At 44.1% G+C, this 19,371-nt stretch overlaps 1 protein-coding gene across 2 annotated transcripts in view; it reads right to left on the reverse strand.

Annotated features, from left to right (window-relative positions):
• Window positions 1–5,505: 5,505 nt before the first annotated feature.
• The window catches only part of DTWD2 (DTW motif tRNA-uridine aminocarboxypropyltransferase 2), a 383,675-nt gene continuing 369,809 nt past the window's right edge, over window positions 5,506–19,371 (reverse strand). For both annotated transcript variants that reach the window (XM_088477730.1, XM_088477731.1), the window contains 2 exons: window positions 11,004–11,132; window positions 5,506–7,349 (listed from right to left, as the gene is read on the reverse strand). In XM_088477730.1, coding sequence (XP_088333856.1) covers window positions 7,179–7,349; window positions 11,004–11,132 — 300 coding nt within the window. In that variant the 3' untranslated portion in view covers window positions 5,506–7,178. The remainder of the gene's footprint in view (window positions 7,350–11,003; window positions 11,133–19,371) is intronic.

Genomic DNA, 19,371 nt, shown 5'->3' on the forward strand with positions numbered 1-19,371 from the left:
CGTCACGAAGATCCTTTGCTGTCCCGAGTCCAATAAGGCTCCAAGATGCAGAATCCTCCGAGACGGGATTAGAGTGGACTTCTGCCAGTTAATTAGCCAGCCGTGCCGTTGCAGCAGTGCAATGGTCAGGTCCAAGTGGTGTAACAGGAGCTCTGGAGATCCTGCCACCAATAACAGGTCGTCCAAGTACGGCAACATGCGGACTCCTTGCAGCCGCAGAGAAGCCGCCATGACCGCCATAGCGTCCTGTATGTCCAATGACACCATGTAGTCCCCAGGTTCCAGCGCCAGAATGATGGACCGTAGGGTCTCCATCCGAAACTTCGGGACCCGCAAAGACTTGTTGAGTGCTTTGAGGTTGAGAATCGGACGATATGACCCATTGGGTTTCTGTACCAAAAATAGATTTGAATAGAAACCCTGGCCCCTCTGGGAGAATGGAACAGGCACTATAACTCCAGCCTGGAGCATAGTGTGCAATACCTTCCGCAGCTCCGTAGCCTTGTTCCGGTCTGATGGTAGACCCGTGGTGAAGAATCGAGCCGGGGGTCTGTGCCGGAAGGAGAGGGCGTACCCGTGAGAGACCACCTCCAGAACCCAAGTGTCTGTCGTAGTGAACGACCAACACCGGGAGAACTGCAGCAGGCGGCCTCCCACCCTGGGATCCCCCAAGGGGAGACCCGGACCGTCAGGCCGCAGGCTTGTCATCTGGCTTGGGGGCTGGACGTCTGGTACTCCATGCCTGTTTCCGGGGCTTGACCGATTTCTTAGGGCCAGCCTGTCGAGGAAACGACTGTGGTTTGGGCCTGCCCTGGGCCCTAGATGACCGAAAGGACGATGGTCCAGAACCAGAAGGAGCAGCGGCCGACGGGAGACAAGCAGATTTGGCTGCCGCCAGCGTGGCCACAATCTTATCCAGATCCGGACCGAAGAGAACTTCTCCGGTAAACGGCAACGCTTCCAGACCTTTCTTGGATCTGCGTCCGCCTTCCAGGATCGCAGCCACAAGGTGCGACGAGCAGCTACCGCTGCTGAAGAAATTCTAGACACCAGAGTACTAATGTCTAGAGCCGCCTCGTTGATGTAGGTGGCCGAATCACGGAGATTGCCAATCAACTCCGCTTGTTCGGCCGGACAGTCGGATTCAAAAGAAGCCTCTAATGAATCCGCCCAGCGCTCCATCGCTCTGGCAACCCAGCAAATGGCCATAGCCGGCCGTGCTGCCCCCCCTGCAAGGGAATAAGCGGACTTCAGGCAGATTTCTACCTTGCGGTCCGTAGCATCCTTAAGGGAGGACATGGATGGCATCGGCAATGTGGCACTACGGACAAGACGGGTCACGTGAGAATCCACCTGTGGAGGGGATTCACACTTAGCAAAATAATTATCCGCGAACGGATAAGCCACCGCCAGGCGTCTCTGCGGCTGGTATCTTTTGCCAGGTTGTTTCCACGCCTCCTCTAAATGGTCCACCAACTGACCCGAAAGAGGAAAGACTGTGGCATCGCCCTTCACATCTTTGAAAAAGGCATACTTAGATTTAGCCGCTGGGGGAACTTCATCCTCAATCACCAAGGCTGTGCGGACCGCCCGAATAAGTCCAGGAATATATACTTTGGACTTAGCATCAGCGTCCTTAGTATGGAAAGGTTCCTGATCGTAAGGATCCAGAATCTCCCCATCATCAGACGTCCCTTCGTCATCCTCATAAGGAGCGGACAGAGACGCCACCGGCCTTTTATGAGGCCGCATCACAGACTCCCCTTGCAATACATCCGACAAGTGCTGTAAAGAACTCGTCAGGGAGTTAACCCACGCTGGCTCCTGAGAACCCGGGAGCGGGGAAATAGGGAGACTGTGGGGTACCACCAATTGTCGTGGGAACCCCTGCATGGGTGACGACACCACAGACTGCTGGGACAAACCCATCGGAGTAAACGCGGGCTGCGGAGCTAACTGGCCCACTAAAGCTGTTAACGCCTGAGCGAAACAAGCCCAGGGCGGCTCCTGTACCGGTGCTGTAACCGTAATAGGCCGCGCCATGGACAACACTGCCGGCAAAGGCCCTCCGCGCTACCCTCCCCCTCCGCTAACGGTACTTTGCACGTGGTACACTGTAGCCGGAGGGGAAAATCACTTTCAGACATGATGGCACCACGTATGTGACCTCTCTCACCAATTAAGTATTAAATAGGCGAGAGACCACCCTGCAGCACCGCACCGCAAGGGCTTTAGCAGAAAGAACAGGGACAGTAATAAAGCTGACAGTTTAGTGAAGAATAGTTACAGGCAGCGCTAGCACAGTCACATACAATGCAGAGAAATAACAATTCCTGCACTAACAGCGCTGATCACTCAACTACACAGACACAGGGCCTGGTAGGACACAGCGCTGCATACACAGACCTGAGCCACAGCGGAGGAGAGGTATGCGGGGGGACCCAGACCACGATGCTTCCTTCCAGACTTCCAGCAGCGTTCACCATGCGTTGCAGAGAAGATGGCCGCCGAGGAGCAGAGAGAAGCTGGCCTGGGGGAGGAGCGCTGACACAGGACCAGTCAGCACAGTGCAGAGAGGGCTGTGTGCAGCGGGGGAGGCGCCGGCTGTGAGACAGGGAAGGCGCGCTCCCCTGGCATGCATTTAACCCTGGGACGCCGCAGCGCTACCGCTCTGCTGCGGTCCGCTGTCCCAGGGGGTAGTGGAAGCGCAGGTTGGTCGCCTGGCTCCACGCTGCAGCCAGTCCCCAGGGAGCCCCCTGCCTGGGGACTTAGGACCATGTGATCAGCGGGGACCCACCGCGGGACCCCGCTGCTTACCTCTGTCCCCCTTGAATCCGGCCATGGTCCGGAGCATCTGGGGTCACCGCTAGCTGTGACCCCAGACGCCCACCAGCATCCCCGGATCAGTACCGGCGTTCTGGTACCGGCGGGGTGTAGGGAAGACAGCATGGACGTCAGGACTGACTGTCCATGCTGTTCATCCAGATGTGCAGCCACAGCTGCATGAAGAAAAAGCTTCAGGGGCTCTTCTAGCCCCCACTCCAACAGGTGCACCCGACTCCGGCCGGGCACCAAACTAAACTGAGGTGCCTTGGCCTGGGGGCGGGGTATAGGAGGGGGACCTAGTGCATCCTGGGAGGCTGAAAGCTTAACTCTTTGGTGCCCTGCGACTGACGTCACACCTATACCCCAAGGTATCCTGTGGATACCCTATGGACCCTGAAGTAGAAAACACTGCCGACATAGCCCCTCCGCCCTACCCTCTCCCCTCCGCTATTGGTACCTTACACGTAGTACACAGAAGCTGGAGAGGAAAGTCACTCTCAGACATGATGGTAAGTATGTGACCCCTCTCACAGATACTTGTTAGTATAGTGGGAGACCACCCTGCAAGCGCAGCACCGCAAGGGCTTTAGCAGAAAGATCAGGGACAGTGAAATCGCTGACAGAAGAAATTGAAAGTACAGGCAGCAGCACTAGCAGCAGTCACATACAATGCAAAGAAAATCAATTCCTGCACTATCAGCGCTGATACTCAACTACTCAGACACAGAGCCTGGTAGGACACAGCGCTGCATACACAGACCTGACCAAGCGGAGGAGAGGTATGCCGGGGGACCCAGACCACGATGCCTCAGTTTCAAGCTTCCAGCAGCGTTCACCATGCGTTGAGAAAGATGGCCACCAAGGAGCATAGAGGAGGCTGGCCTGGGGGAGGAGCGCTGCCACAGGGCCAGTCAGCGTGTGCAGAGAGGGCTGTGTGCAGTGGGGGAGGCGCTGGCTGTGATACAGGGAAGGCGCGCTCCCCTGGCATGCATTTAACCCCTGGGGCACCGCAGCGCTACCTCTCTTCCGCGGTCCGCTGTCCCAGGGGGGTAGTGGAAGCGCAGGTTAGTACCTGGCTCCACGCTGCAGCCAGTCCCCAGGGAGCCCCCTGCCTGGGGACTCTGGACCATGTTCACCGCGGGACCCCGCTGCTTACCTTGTTGTCCCCCTTAGATCCGGCCATGGTCCCAAACATCTGGGGTCACCGCTAGCTGTGACCCCAGATGCTTACCAGCATCCCCGGATCGGTACCGGCGTTCTGGTACCGGAGGAGGTGTAGGGAAGACAGCATGGACATCAGTACTGACTGTCCATGCTGTACTTCCAGATGTGCAGCCACAGCTGCATTGTAGAAAACTTCAGGGGCTTTTCTTAGCCCCCCTCTAACAGGTGCATCCGACTCCGGCCGGGCACCAAACGAAACTGGGATGCCTTGGCTCGGGGGCGGGGTATAGGAGGGGGACCCTAGTGCATCCTGGGAGGCTGAAAACTTAACTCTATGGTGCCCGATGCCTGACGTCATCACCTATACCCAAAGGTATCCTGTGGATACCCTAAGGACCCTGATGTAGAAATTACAGATAGGAGTTGATTGGTTGGTAATTTATCTCTCTCCAAGCTTTGATAAATCCCCCCCTGTCTACTCAAATGGTTGGCCAAGTCCCTCTGTTGTGGATGGTCACACCCCTATGGAGGCTAGCCATACCAATTAAGCATGGGCCTTTACCACTACATTCCCCATTGGGCCCTTGATGCCACAGTCTGATACTGAATCTGTGTATTTTCATATCCTTAAATCGCATGTGATTTATGGGAAACCCCCAACATAGTAGTAATCAGAACATAAGGTCTCATCCCTGTACTATGAAGTATTGGTCCCATCCTGATACCAGTGGCTGGTTGGTACCAGGGTTAAAAAATTAAATGTGGTCCCCTAAAGCATTATTAAACAAAATTATAAAATTTGAATTTTAGAAAATGTATTTGAGCCCACTTATGGCTTATTAATAAGTCAAATGCGTTTTTTTTTAAATTAAATATCTATGCTTCCTTATTCATGATTAGTAATTGTACTGCCTCCTTCCTAATGCAAAATACTAGTGCCCCTTTAATTGTTAGTTATATTCACTGCACTGGTAAAATAATCATATTTAATGTACCCCCCCATATTTTTAGTGTTATGTTTTTACTTACCCTTTCCCTACTTCTTATCTAGATCCGACACAGTCCATTGGGTTAAAAATATTCTCTGTATTGTGTTGCGTAATACGTAGGGACTATAATAATGAGGTTTAAAAGATCAAAAAACCATACACATTAAATGGAGAGGAAACTGGATGAGGAAGAATATTCTCAGACAACAACACACTGTGCAGATACCAAAGGAGAATGTGAGAAAGCCCCATAATAGGGAGAGATTATCAATGTTATCATTACAATCACCTGGAACAATAGATGGGATAAATAAGTACTGTAACATGCAATATACACTATTCATTTACACAGTTGCTGGAGGTAAATAGGTATTTGACTTAATTGTCACAGTTATTACTGACGAATCAATGAATAAATTTAATTATGATTAATCCCAAAGGTGATTTTTTTTATTGTTTACAAGGTTTAGAGTTAAAGTCATAAATAACACAACTCTGTTTATAAAACATACAACTCAAAACCACCCAACATAAAATACTGTATTTCAGAATAAAAACTGTACTAAATACATCTGAATGGATTTTCCAAACTGCAATCACAAGATGAACAGAAACATATGGTAGGTTGATTGGGAGTGAAAGAGGGAAGGCAGTAAATATGGTATTGGAGGGGCATAAATGAGGTGGGATATTTTATACAGTACAAAACATTGTTTTACAGCATGGTGTCTACAATGTAACAATAAGATAAAGTAAGCTACAGTAGGACAGTAAGATAAAAAAGAGGATCATGTAAAATGTTTCCTAATATAACTAACTCTTCTATTACAGATGTGTCATACTCTGTCTATCCCATCTTGCTTTATAGAATTACGGGTTAGTGTGCTGTGCTGGGTGTACAGTACTGTTTTCCAATGGCATGCGGTACATCTGTAGAACTGCAATGAGCATACGTGCTTTCTGTATGGCAGCTATCTTGAGCTCCGCACAGTTTACATAGACCAAGCATGTAAACACACTACATCAGCTCAAGAAGGAGGAAAAGATTATATATTTTAGATTTAATAAAATGGTAAATGATGGATTGTTATGTCATGTATTCAATTATTTACTAACCTTAATTTATATACAATTGATATTGTTAAGTTTTATTTGTTGCTCCCCACTGAATACTGATGCTTATGTAAACAGGCTGTGACATACGGGCCGTGGGAATTGTTTATTAACACAGACAAAACAATACAAAATTAATAACACACAACTTGAGAATTTAGACCGCTTGCTCCTCTAGGGGTAGGGACTGATGTGATCTGCTAAGAGCTATATAACATGTTAGCACTATATATATATATATATATATACACACACTGTAGTGCTAACATGTTATATAGCTCTTAACAGATCACATCAGTCTCTGTTACATATGTCACGGCCTGTTTACATAAGCATCAGTATTCAGAAGGGATCATCAAACAAAACTTACACACCCACAGTTCATTGGCTAAATAACAATATCAATTGTATTTCAGACTTGGACTACAGCAGATCAATACAATAAAGTTGTGAAAATTGTTTTGGGGTATAATTTATTCAATTGTACTTGGTAACAGTATGGAGCTAGAATCTATGTCTTATGGTGCATACACACGGTCAGATTTCTTATCAGATATGAACGATAACGATTGTAAAAATCGTTCAATCGTTCATATCTTTGACATGTAGGGTATGCATCAACCAACGATGCGCGTTCCCGCATGTCAGATAACGATATCTGACATCGACTGTGTTTGCAGTCAGATTGGACGATTTCATTCATCTAAATGCTGTCAAAAATCGTTCATGAAATCATTGGTAAAATCGTTCATCGAGCAAGTCTGACCTTGTGTATGCACCATTATGCAACAAATGGGCCCTTGGAATTGTGGATAGTTGGAGGAGCACACATGTATCTCAACAACTAAAACTCATTACTATTATGGAATGAGTGGAACTGCATTGCCTAATAGTATTTTGTGTTTGTTTGTTTGTGTGTTTCATATTAACAAAAAAGCAATCCGTCGTCATGGACATGTTACCATAGATGTAATCTGAGGGCTCCATCTCAAAACATTCACTTTGATAAACATCATTCAAATTTGGCTGATTGAGGAGAATGCTGACCAGCTAAAAATATATTTATATGTAGCTAAAAAAAATATTCTAAATTTTAACATTGTTAACCAGAAGCTCCATCTTCTTCAGCTTCCGTTTATTCTTTGGCATAGGTTTGTTGTACTGGCCACTTTTAAGTAGCTGTTCCTTGCTGTGATGAATCTGAGCACCGTACTGGAGCTGGAATGAGCACAGGGCTTGCAGAGGGCGGAGGATTGTCTGCCAAATAAATGATAACAGTGAGAAGTAAATCGATACAGCATACAACATCAAGATGGATTGCAAAATTCCAATTTTCTCTAACTGTATGCACATTTGTCTATTACTGGCACCATGCCTTATTGTAATTTCTCACAACTAACTGACACTTGTATGCAGATCCTGCTGCTAGAACAGTTATTTACAATGTTTACAACTGTAATTAAGAGTAATAAAGTAGAAGTTTACCGAAATGTCCCATTATAGATATCCTCTAGTCAGGCTGAAACACTGGCAGATAGCCAAACAGTTATACTGGTCAGCCAGCCAAACAAGGAATAACCTGAGTGCAAAGATCAGTGTCCAGTGTCTAATTTTCACACATATGTAGGTGGTAAAATTGTACAAAATCCTGCTTGATAAGCATGGATCCAGCAAAAGCCGGATCCCTCTTGATATCACGGAGGTGTGTACATGTACAGCCGGAAGGACAGCACTCACAGTCCGATAGTGATAATCTTCTGGCTACTTTACCAACAGGACTGACAATGTCAGTGGTCTTCTCAAATGACCATGAGGCATGGCAGCCGTTTGGAGTCACACAGTGATAATGGATGAAAAACATGATATTGGCTGCATTATGGCAGCATATGTACCCATCTTTACTAATGAATGATAAAGACTGCTAGGTAAAGTTAGGAATCATCCCATGACACAGCAAATGGACATCAAAACAAATCACAAGGCCACAAGAAGGGTAGAAAGAAGCGAAGACTCTAGTGGACTTGGGCATGTCCCACAGTCCCCAGGTGGTGGCAGGAGTCACTGAACATTCTAGTCTTTGTTATCAATTGCATGCTACTAATACCAAATACAATTAGTGTATGACTATTTTTAGAAGGAAAGAGAAGTCTGAAATGTAATAAACTACCTGTCCATCCATGAACAAGGCTTCTGGTGATATTGGGATGGCAAATCATGCCATAAAGTTCATATATAATAGCCAGTGGATAGTCCTATCCTTGTGGTAGCGACAGTACACTCACCAAACAAACAGAGGTAAGTACCAGTCTTATCAAAATAACAACAGTGTTCAGAGAAGATCAGGACACTTACCTAAGGGGCAGATTTCCTATCATAACATTATTAGGGGTGTGCCAGGCTGTTTATTGAACCTGAGAGGCAGACCTTTTTAACACCCCAGAGTCTGGCTTTCTCTTTAAGGACTCGTATGGCGTTTCAGGCCAATAAGACTGCGGAAGCTTGTTTCCAATGCAGACAGCCTGATCTCTGTATCTACCATCCCAATATTTACTTTAGGCAACAGGAGGCTACACGCAATGAGAAAGTACTGCTAGTGCAAGTCTGTAGATCTCTGTCCACTTACATTGAGAGACGCTCCCATACTGCCAGCGTTTTTCCTTGTATTCCTGTGGAGGATCTATTGCTGTACGTGCTCGGGCTCCTTTTTTGTTTCCCATTTAAGGACTTACCACAAGATACTTGAATCTGTTGGGGCTTGCTGTGAAACTTCCTCTACACATTCTGTTTTGCTACTAATGGCGATTCACCAGTCTGTGAGCTGTTCATTTTCTGAAGCATTGGAGGGCGAGTCTTGGGTGCATAGCTGGTCATGATTGCTCCATGTCCCGGCTTGTGAATTCTGTGCCAGCGCCATTAACATCTGCCTAGTCTCCTGCCTGTTAGATATCATCACTGGCTAGTTTTACACGGGCTGACTCCCATTAATGTGAGACAAACTCAAAGAAAGCACTCTCCCACTTTTTATTTCCGGCTGCCTGTCTCTAAATCACCCCAGCTGTGCCTAACACTAAACTACTGCCTGGAGAACAAGGGGTCTTGAATATCCTCTATCACCTCTTTCACAAGCAGGCACTCAAAGACTACCTTTGCCTTTCAAACACTAGTTTCTGCGACAATAGCTTAATGCTGACAGCTCAAACCTAGGATTTATTGGGGTCCCCCTGACAGGATGTAGTCAGCATCTCGGCGGTCAGAGTTCCGGCGCCAGAATCCTGACAGCAGTCAGAATATTGGCTCCAGAGAATCCAGACTGTTGAAATTCCGTCGGTAAGTATTAGGCTTAGGCACCATAGGAAGGGTTAGGGTTTGGCTACGGGGGGAGGGGGGGTTAGGGTTAGGCTGCGGGAAAGGTGGGTTAGGGTACTTACCTGCATGTGTCGGGATTCGTACTGTCGGCATGCTGCTGTTGGTATTCTGACCGCCGGGATCCCTGGCCAGTCATTAGTCTGCATAATCGTGAAGGGGTTAAATAGAAGGAGCGCTCCTCGGACATCCCCAATGTGGACTCTGTCTGTCATGAGAGTGCTGGTCTAAACTACCTGTCAGAGCACCCCTGCCTAGGTTGCTGTGTTTCATAATGAGATCTGGTCCTTTTTGCAGCTTGTCACACCACAGGCTCCTTGCACAGTAGGGACTGGACACTGTAATTCTGCTTTAGCAGGCATTTACGCTTTCATACAGTATGCTTTCACAGCACTTTGGTTGAAAGCCTTGAGTTTTTATTTTGTTCTGCTAAGTATATAGATATTGACACTGTAACTACAACTGTTCTCTGCATCTGTGACATCTGTGAAATTGATTATAACTAAACTTGTTAACTGTGTTCTTTGCTCTACTTCAAGTTTACAATTCGAACTCCTATTATTGCCTCTCCTATGTTTGCTTGTTGTACTGAGTTTTATACTCCTTCATTACATCCAATATGTTTAACCTGCATATTCAGACATTTAGGGATCCCTGAGCTGTTGATATTGCAGCTGTGGCATTGTGTGGAGTGTGCCCTCCTAGCTTTATTATTAGAGTGTATTGTCCTAGTGCTCAGCTTATCTTACAGAAAACGGGTGGAGGAAAAAGGGAAATAATAAATTTTCTTCACTAGCTGTATTTTAGTCTACACATAGTTTCTTGCATATTGCATTATACTCGCACACAATTGCCTCTGTCTGGTTACTACTCAGCCTCTCCTCTCCTACCTGTGGCGGCGGTCACTTTTTCAGTATCTAAACCTACTGCAATTGCCGCCCAGGTGGTGATGGAGCTACTGAATCTGCTGATGCCACACATAGCAGGCAGTCAAACCAATCATCTAACTGCTCTTGGCCCAGCCCAAACACCGACATTTGACCTCTCCACTGATTCAGTTCCTCAGACCAGAGACTGGACAACTCAGGTGGTTTTGTTCAGTAGTGGTCTCTGCGCCAGTTTGTGTTGATGAGATTGATGTCTCTATTCCTGCCCTGTTACCTGGCCACTGTACTGTGCTCTCCAGATTTAGGGGAAGACCCCATTGTCGCCTTGGGTGGCCCCTTCTAGATTGTCCTGAGCCTACTCTAAGGCCTTGGCCGTACACTGTGGAAGGAGAGCCTTACAGCCAAAACTATGCCCACTGTGAAACCTTGAGGGGAGCGGAAGGCAGTTACAGACATTGCCTTACTGGCATTGGCCTTTTACCTTTCCCTATCACAGATAGGATACTGACAATAACTGCATTATTGCAGATCACACACTAGTTGTCGTCTGGGACCTCATAGGTATAGTTACTTAAATAGTCCCTTGTTTTTTGTTTTTTTACTCTTCCTTGCAACACATAATTTACCTGGTATAAAGTGAAAGTGTAGATTTTATACCCACCTCCTGAATCTCCGGGCTTTTCTCCATTATTGAAAGGGCAATAGCGGCACATTCCAGAGTTGAAAGGCACGTGTTAGTAGGTTGTGTTCGAATAACATATTGGCTTGATAGAGTTGTTTTCAATTGCACCTGGGAGAAAAAACAGCACGTTTATTACTGCAGCCTAATGCTGATTCATGCCTGGAATGGATTCAATTAACTACTGTATATGTTTTCCCTAAGAGTTCCGATGACCTAAGCAATTACACGTTTAAAATCTGGATTGGATTTCATGACTACAACTCTTCAGATAATGATTTATGGATATCAAGATATCAATCTGTTTTCATTTATTTGTTCGAGTAGAAATAGCCAGCTAGAGATAAAATAAGGCTAGTAGACAAAATATATATATATTAAATCTAGGACTATTTACTAACAATATTATGCACGTTAATCTAGTTAAAATAATAAAACATTTTATTCTAGAATTACTTCCCTAAGCAATGCAGGGTCAGCAGAAATCAACACAGTTATGTTTCTGTGCTTTTTTTTGTCTACCCTTTAATAAATGAAAAGCAGTGTAATGTAATATTTAAACCTAAATCCCTACAGAACGTGCTTCTACGTGTGTCCAGATATCACTTACAGTATGATGCCATTCACCTTAGAATACCTGTTCTGCTCTGCAAGCAGTCATAAATAAAAAAAAATATTTCAACTGCAACAATATGTATTAAGTGAGATGTAAAAAAAATGTTTCTTTAATAAAATACTTTGATCAGGAGCAGATAAGGAAAGGAACATCAGGTAATCTGCATCCTTTCTACATGTACTGTTTTTTAAAGAGGTGACAATGATTGTCAATTGTGGAATATATGAGATAGATTAAAACAAAGACTTTGGCCCTCATTCAGAGCCGTACGCTCTGAGCAGAGCACACGCTCTGAATGAGGGCCGCCCTCCATAATTATGGAGCGTCCTCCTGGATGCTCGTATAGCTGTGGGTCACCACCCACAGCCTATACGAGCGTGCAGTTTGATGGTCGCGATGGTCGTGACCATCGCCACTGCGACCCGGAGCCTGCGGTTGAGGTTTTCAACCGCAAGGCCCGGAGTGATTTTGGCTTTATCAGAGCCAAAATCACTCCCACTGACATCACTAGTGATGTCAGTGGGCCGGCTTCTGACGGTAGGCGTTCCCTTGGGAACGCCCCCGTCAGGGAGGCACGCCCCCGGCACGCCCACTAAAGGGGGCGTGCTGTCAATCAACATCGACAGCAAGCCCCCTTTGATCAGACACAACGAGCGAAGGAAAGTCCTTCGCTCGTCGCGTCTGGCGCATGCGCACAGCCGCTCGCGAGTGGGTCTGAATCAGGCCCTTTATCTGTCTTGGGAGTGTGTTCATCATCCCTTAATTTCTACAAAAGTAGGTGAAAATTAACAGTCATCTACTTTGCAGAAATGAAGTAACAGGGCCTTTAATCATTAAGGGTAATGCAGGAGAAATCACGGATATCTCCTGCTTACCTTTCAGACCAAATATGTCCCGATGTAAATTTATCAAGCTTCGAAAATACAAAATTTTGGAACTTGACAGCAAAAACGAGCCATCTTCAGAAGGCGTTTGTTCCCGCACCCCCGTTCCTTCCTATGGGAAGGAGGTACGAGGTTGTAAAGAAGGATCCGTTCGGATCCCGCCAGCCTTGTTTAGCTCCTTCCGCTGGACGCAGGGTTCTTGTGCGCATGTATGAACCCCAGCTCACACATGCACACTAGCACTGCCCTGTCACTGAAGTAGGAATCGCTGAGACAGTTGATCTTTGGATCAGCTGTCTCCACACCAGTGCAATGTTTAATTGTTCTAGTGATTTTGTATCCCACACTGCTACTCGCAGCCAGTTGGATTTTATCAGTATAAGATGACTAAAACTTGCATTTGACATTGGAGCATAAAAAGATAATGATTTAATGATCAAGAACAGTTTGCTCAACTGGAAGCACTCAGAAAGAGCTAATACTACTAATCCTCAGACAGAGCGTCAGTGAGATGTCATACAGTATAACTGCTCATCAAGGTAGCTAATACCCCTTTTCCACCAAAATCCCAGGTCGAACCCAGTATTTTGAACACGGGTAGAATCCGGGTCGTACCCGGCTTTAGACCCAGTTTCCACTGCACTTCGACCCGGAATATTCCCGTGTTGGCCCATTCACACTGAACCTGGGTAAGCCCTGTAAAAGACTATGGATGTCATTAAAAATATCATTTTTTCAGGCTCACAAAGATGAGGTCACAAAAGGGAGGGGTGGGGACTGCTTAGTAGGAGCTCTTCAATTTCTGCCTCAGTCCAGCTGGAGGAAGACATGCTGCTTGCTGCAGGTCAGGTGGGACAGGCTACAGTATAGGCTGCAGGTCAGGCTGCTGCACAGTATGGGGTGCGGGTTAGCCTGTGGCTGCCTTTCTGCCTGGGCTGCACTGCAGGTAATGAACAGAGTGTGGGAATGCCAACTGCTGGTGGTACAGGCTGTGTGTGTGTGTTTACCAGCACTGTTCTGATCTGCATGCATCTCTCTCCTCTCTCTGCGGGGCACTGACAGAAGACATCATCTGCCAGTGCCCCAGAAGCTCCAATCGCAAAGTGGAAGCACTACCTGGGTCGCCTAACCTGGGTAGAGTCCATTTCCACTGCTGCATTACTCGGGTAGACCAAGCAATAATCTGGGTTATTTGGGCAGTGGAAAAGGGGTATAAGAGGAAGAGAGGGGGCTTGTACAAATCCCAGTGCTCATTCCTGTCCCTAGGGTGCAGCCATGCCCCCTTCAGCAGTGTGCAGCATCTACGTATAGAGAGGTTTAATTTACAGAGCTGCAATATTGTTTCAACAAAATATAAAGTATAAGTTCTACTGAAAAAAAAAAAAAAAAGACATCAAATTATGATCTACTGAAACTCAACTGATACATGATGGTGAAGATATCCAACTTATGGGGCCTATCCATTAGCAGTTCTTTCTGAAAGGCAAAATATTTATCTTGAAAGTTCCTGGGGCTGCTGTGACAGATATCTGTCATGTACATGACAGATTTTTGCAAATGATGAACGACAAATGATATTGCATGACATCATTCTGGGAGTGGATTTTTTTTTTATGTATCTATCCATTTTCATGAAAAAAAATCATTCGTCGTTTACCGCACCAGATATTTCCAATATCTGTCACTGATAAACGATAATTGACCAACATGTTGGAGAGACAAAAGACCCAATTTGTCAGCCGCAGGAGTGCGCATTTTTATCGTTCAGAGCCTATCCATTAGCAGATAAATTGAACAACTGAACGATAAATCGTTCATTGTTCAAATTTATCTGCTAATGGATAGGCCCCTTAACAACTTTAGTAGACTAGAAAAAGGTTTTGTTATAGGCTTATTTTTTCCCCTAGGAAGAAAAAAATGAAGTATTTAGAACTTTACCATCAAGTGCAGATGGCACAACAGGTAACACTGCTGTAACAGTTGATAGAACTCCTAATCCGGAGGCAGGGCGTCAGTGAATTTTCAGACAACTACTTGACAAAGGTGCCTGAGGGGGAGTAATACAGTCAGGGGGTCTGGGCATGCCACAGAGGTGCGGTCACACCCAACATGAGAGCGGTCACACCCCCTTCAGCAGTGCACAATTTACACAGAGGGCACAATGATCAAAGAGTATCATTGCGCTGTTTACATACTGTACTTCTGCCGTTTACATTGTATCTGTTTTTAATGTTAACATGCAACAAGTGAGTCATTTTTTGCCAATAAAACCAAATGGAGTCAGTGCAGTTGTGCATTCAGAGCATGTTCTAGGAGTCTCAGTAGGTGATGATCAGATAGAAACGTCTCCCTGTGCAGGCTGGTACCCATGGGCCTGATTCAGAGGTGTATACAAATCACGTCAAGACTGTGATTCCGTATGCAGCGGTTCTGGAAAAATATGCAGATGCTGAAGCCGCCGGGATTTGTACAGAGGTGCCCATTGGCAGTATCTCTGATCCGTGGCTTGTGTACAAAGATGCACCATGGTTGCTCAGAAAAACTGTCAGAAGTCAGCTGCTGGAGCCAGTGTAACTGCATACACAGATACAGTCACAGGCTGAGACACGCCCCTGAAACAGCGGCGACAAACCTGCGTTTGGCTCGTCACCCCTCACAATCGCTCACTGACCGTCAATTACTCTGCTTCCATATCCTCACTGTGACTACTGTTGGTAATCCATCGGGACGCATGCGCAATCCAAAATAATCACTCAACTTAGTAATAATGGGCATTGTGTCCACCTCTGAATCAGGCCTCATATTACTATAAACACGGCTCTAAATCTTACTGCAACAAATAAGCAAATGCAAAATAAAAGAAATCTGAGCACCCCGTACAGTTTGCTAGAAGCGAATGCAGACCTTCTGACCATCTGATTGTGCTTTAAATTCCTCATGGCTCATCCAATTATGTGTACTTTATTTTGTTTTTATACCATTTCCTGATATAGTTTCTTAATCCTTTCTTATTTCTGTGGGCAGCTTTGTGACTTCCCTGTGGAGATACTGAGTACTCGGATTCTGGTGACACAGTGGGACGCCTAAAGGCAATAGATTACACTTCTGCTTATATTCATTGTTTGAATATGTATAAAAAGGTTAGTTTGAAAGTTGCATTTCATATGCCAAGAGCTCAGAATATAAGATATATAAAATAGCATACAATGGAAGACTGAATGGCAATCCAGCAAAATGCGGTCTAAATTGAAGATATTAAAACATTGCACGTTATATATGGAAACTACTCAGTACATATAAAATAATAAAAATTTGATTTGGTAAATTAATTTGTTATGATGTCCAACATTTCCCTGTCTTGACCATCTGCAGGCTATAATGTATTACATTCCATTCAATAATGCATTTACAAATGGTGCATTGCCTTTGAAGTATGATATCTTGGCTGTGTGAGCATCCTTCTATAATTGGTGCTATTCACAACTATTCATTAAAGCATTAAAGTACAATAGTTGTTTTATTGATTTGCCAAGGAAAACTAATGTTTCAACTCATACCACTTGTTATATAGTAAATATCATTGGGTGTGTTGGAAAATATAATTGGCAAATGACCACTACTGGCCTGAATATGCAGTCATCTAACAACCAGACTAACAGGGACCAGTAAGGAAATAGGTTTTGGCCAAACTTAGCAGAAATGCAGCTCGCAGCATGGGCCTACCATCACAATGTGCCTGGTCACACAAACATAGCAGTGATAATTGAAAGTCTACAGATGGTGCAAAACATGCAGCCCATCAGCTGCTGTGGAACTACAAATCCCAGCATGCCCTGCCACAGTTTTAGCCATCCCTAATAGCTATACATTGGCTGGGCATGCTGGGATGTGTAGTTCCACAGCAGCTGGAGGGCCACATGTTGAATAATCCTGGTCTACAGGCTCTCTACCTGCATAATGTCTGCATATTTCTGTACATTAGAAATTAACCGGCAAGACCACTTTAGTACAAATGACCTTAGTCATAGGCTGCCTTGGGGGATCGTCAGTACAATTGTGAAACTTGAAGGCAGGTGACAGCAAAGATCAACGAATTCCTATTGGTTCACGCAAACACAAACAAAATTGTTTTTTGCTGAGACTACATGTAGGACTAGTGGGTGCAAAGAAGCTGCTGCCCAAATTCCTCCATGGCAGACACTGAATACTAACCCAGATTTGCCCTTAGGAGATAAAAGCAAAACAAAAATAAATAAACTGGAATCACATACATATTACATAATCAAAGAAAATCAGAGCTGGGATATTACATTTTCAGTCATCCACTAGCATTAATTGGAGAACAGCTCATTATAGATTAACCTTCAAAGGGAACATAAGGAAAACGAGTTACAGGAGGATAGCCATCCTTCTAAGACATATTTTGAGCATCGAAAAGTACTGTTTCTAATTATTTTCCTTATGCAAACAACAATGAAAATCACAAATCTGAAAATGACTTGGGGTCAATGTACTAAGCCTTGGAGAGAGATAAAGTTGAGAGAGACAAAGTACCAACCAAACAGCTCCATTACAGGCTGTGTTTGAACAATGACATAAGTTGATTGGTTGGTACTTTATCACCACTCACTTTATAGGCTTAATACAGGTTGAGTCTCCAATATCATAATATTCTGAAATACGGTAATATTCCGAAATACGGAACATTTTCAGCATGACTGAGATAGTGAAACCTTTGCTTTTTGATGGTTCAATGTACACAAACTTTGTTTAAGGCACAAAATTGTTAAAAATAATGTATAAAATGACTTATAGACTTTGTGTATAATGTGTATATGAAACATAAATTAATTTCATGTATGTACACAAACTTTGTTTGAACCACAAAATTATTGAAAATATTGTATAAAATTACTTTCAGGCTGTGTGTATAAGGTGTATTTGAATCATAAATGCATTCTGTGTTTAGATTTGGATCCCATTCCTAAGACATTTCAATATGGTATACAAATATTCCAAAATACCCCTAGTCCCAAACATTTTGGATATGGGAGACTCAACCTTTACATAGATCCCATAGAATCTATTTAATAATGAGAAAGCATATTTGAGATAGAATGCACAGAACAGTCTTGACAAGTGTACAAAGAATGCAAAAAACTAAACTCATTTTAGTGGGAATCTCAAGAAATGAGATATTATGCTGGAATTTTATAATGATTGCTTACTGAGAAAGATGAGATCACGTTCAAAATGGAAAACATCACCGACTTGAATAACCTTGATTACAAATTTAACTGAAGTCACATTGGACTAATTAGAAACTCTCTGAATGTTACACAAAGTACACTTTGTTTACATATAAAATTTAATGCATTTGATTAATTAAATATGTGTGATTTATTATTAAAAGGCATACCTCAGAAACAAAATGCATGTGACGTTAAATCTCACAGTGTAAAGCATACTACTAAAATTTACATTATGTATATAAATAAATCAGATCTTTCCTGCAGCCTGTCTGTAATGTACAGTGACAGCTTAAGAGCTTGCATATTTTATATTCCAAGTGGAACACTGCGGGGGAACAGTGTGAAGAACACTTTGATTTTAATATATACACACACACACATATATATATATATATATATATATATATATACATAGATATATACACAGGTTGAGTCTCTCATATCCAAAATGCTTGGGACCAGAAGTATTTTGGATATTGAATTTTCCCATATTTTGGAATATATGCATACCATAATGAGGTATCTTGGGATGGGACTCAAGTCTAAACACAGAATGTATTTACGTTTCATATACACATAGCCTGAAGGTAAGTTTAGACAATATTTTTTATAATTTTGTGCAGTAAACAAAGTTTGTGTATATATATATATATATATATATATATATATACATACGTACATACATACATATATATACACACACACACAGTAGCCACACTCAGCCTGACTTCTATTATGGTAAGCTTTCAACAAACCACGGCATTGTGCAGTTGCTGCAGATTTGTCATATGCACATGATTATCTCTATTAAATGGAAATCTGGCGGCAGTGAACGCCATTGGAATACACTGAGCTCAGTAGTTATTAAAAGATAGGTAGACTGTGCGCATGGTCAGAAGGCTGTAGCATTTAACAGTGTTGTGTTGGTATTATGGAGCCTAATATGTGGCAAAAAACAAACAAACAAAACATTTCCCACACCATTACGCCACCTGCCAGAACCGCTGACATAAGGCAGGATGGATCCATGTTATTTACTTCAATTTCTGACCCTACCAACTGCATGTCCCAGTAGTAATAGATATTTGTCAGAGCAGGCAACATCTGTCCACTCTTCAGTTGTTGCTTAGCCTGGGACTACTGTAGCCTCAGTAGTTATTTAAGTTATCATCACCTTTCTGTATGCTTGTATCTGTCCGGCTATTATCCTCTGATCACTCTCAGTAGCATTAGCCCAGAGAACTGCCACTCACTGAATGTTTTTAATCTTGTGCACCATTCTCTGTAAATTCTGGAGCCTGTTAGATATTGTATTAATGGGCAAGTGCACAGGTGTAACAGTGTATCTATCTATCTATCTATCTATCTATCTATCTATCTATCTATCATGGATGCAGTGCACAAAATCCCCTCTAGAGGGGCCAATACCACTTATCCTGCACCCATAGGCTACTATACTTACCTCTAAACCAAGTCTGCTGCTACCACCAATATCTTACTAACATTTTTCAGTAGATCTGCAAATGCCCAGGAGAGAATCACTGGTAATAAAGTGCGTGCTCCACGTTACCGGAGATCTGGGCATGTGCTGTAGGCTC

This window comes from Taudactylus pleione, unplaced genomic scaffold (genome assembly GCF_031769625.1).
Source record: "Taudactylus pleione unplaced genomic scaffold, aTauple2 ptg000202l, whole genome shotgun sequence".
Lineage (NCBI taxonomy): Eukaryota > Metazoa > Chordata > Amphibia > Anura > Myobatrachidae > Taudactylus > Taudactylus pleione.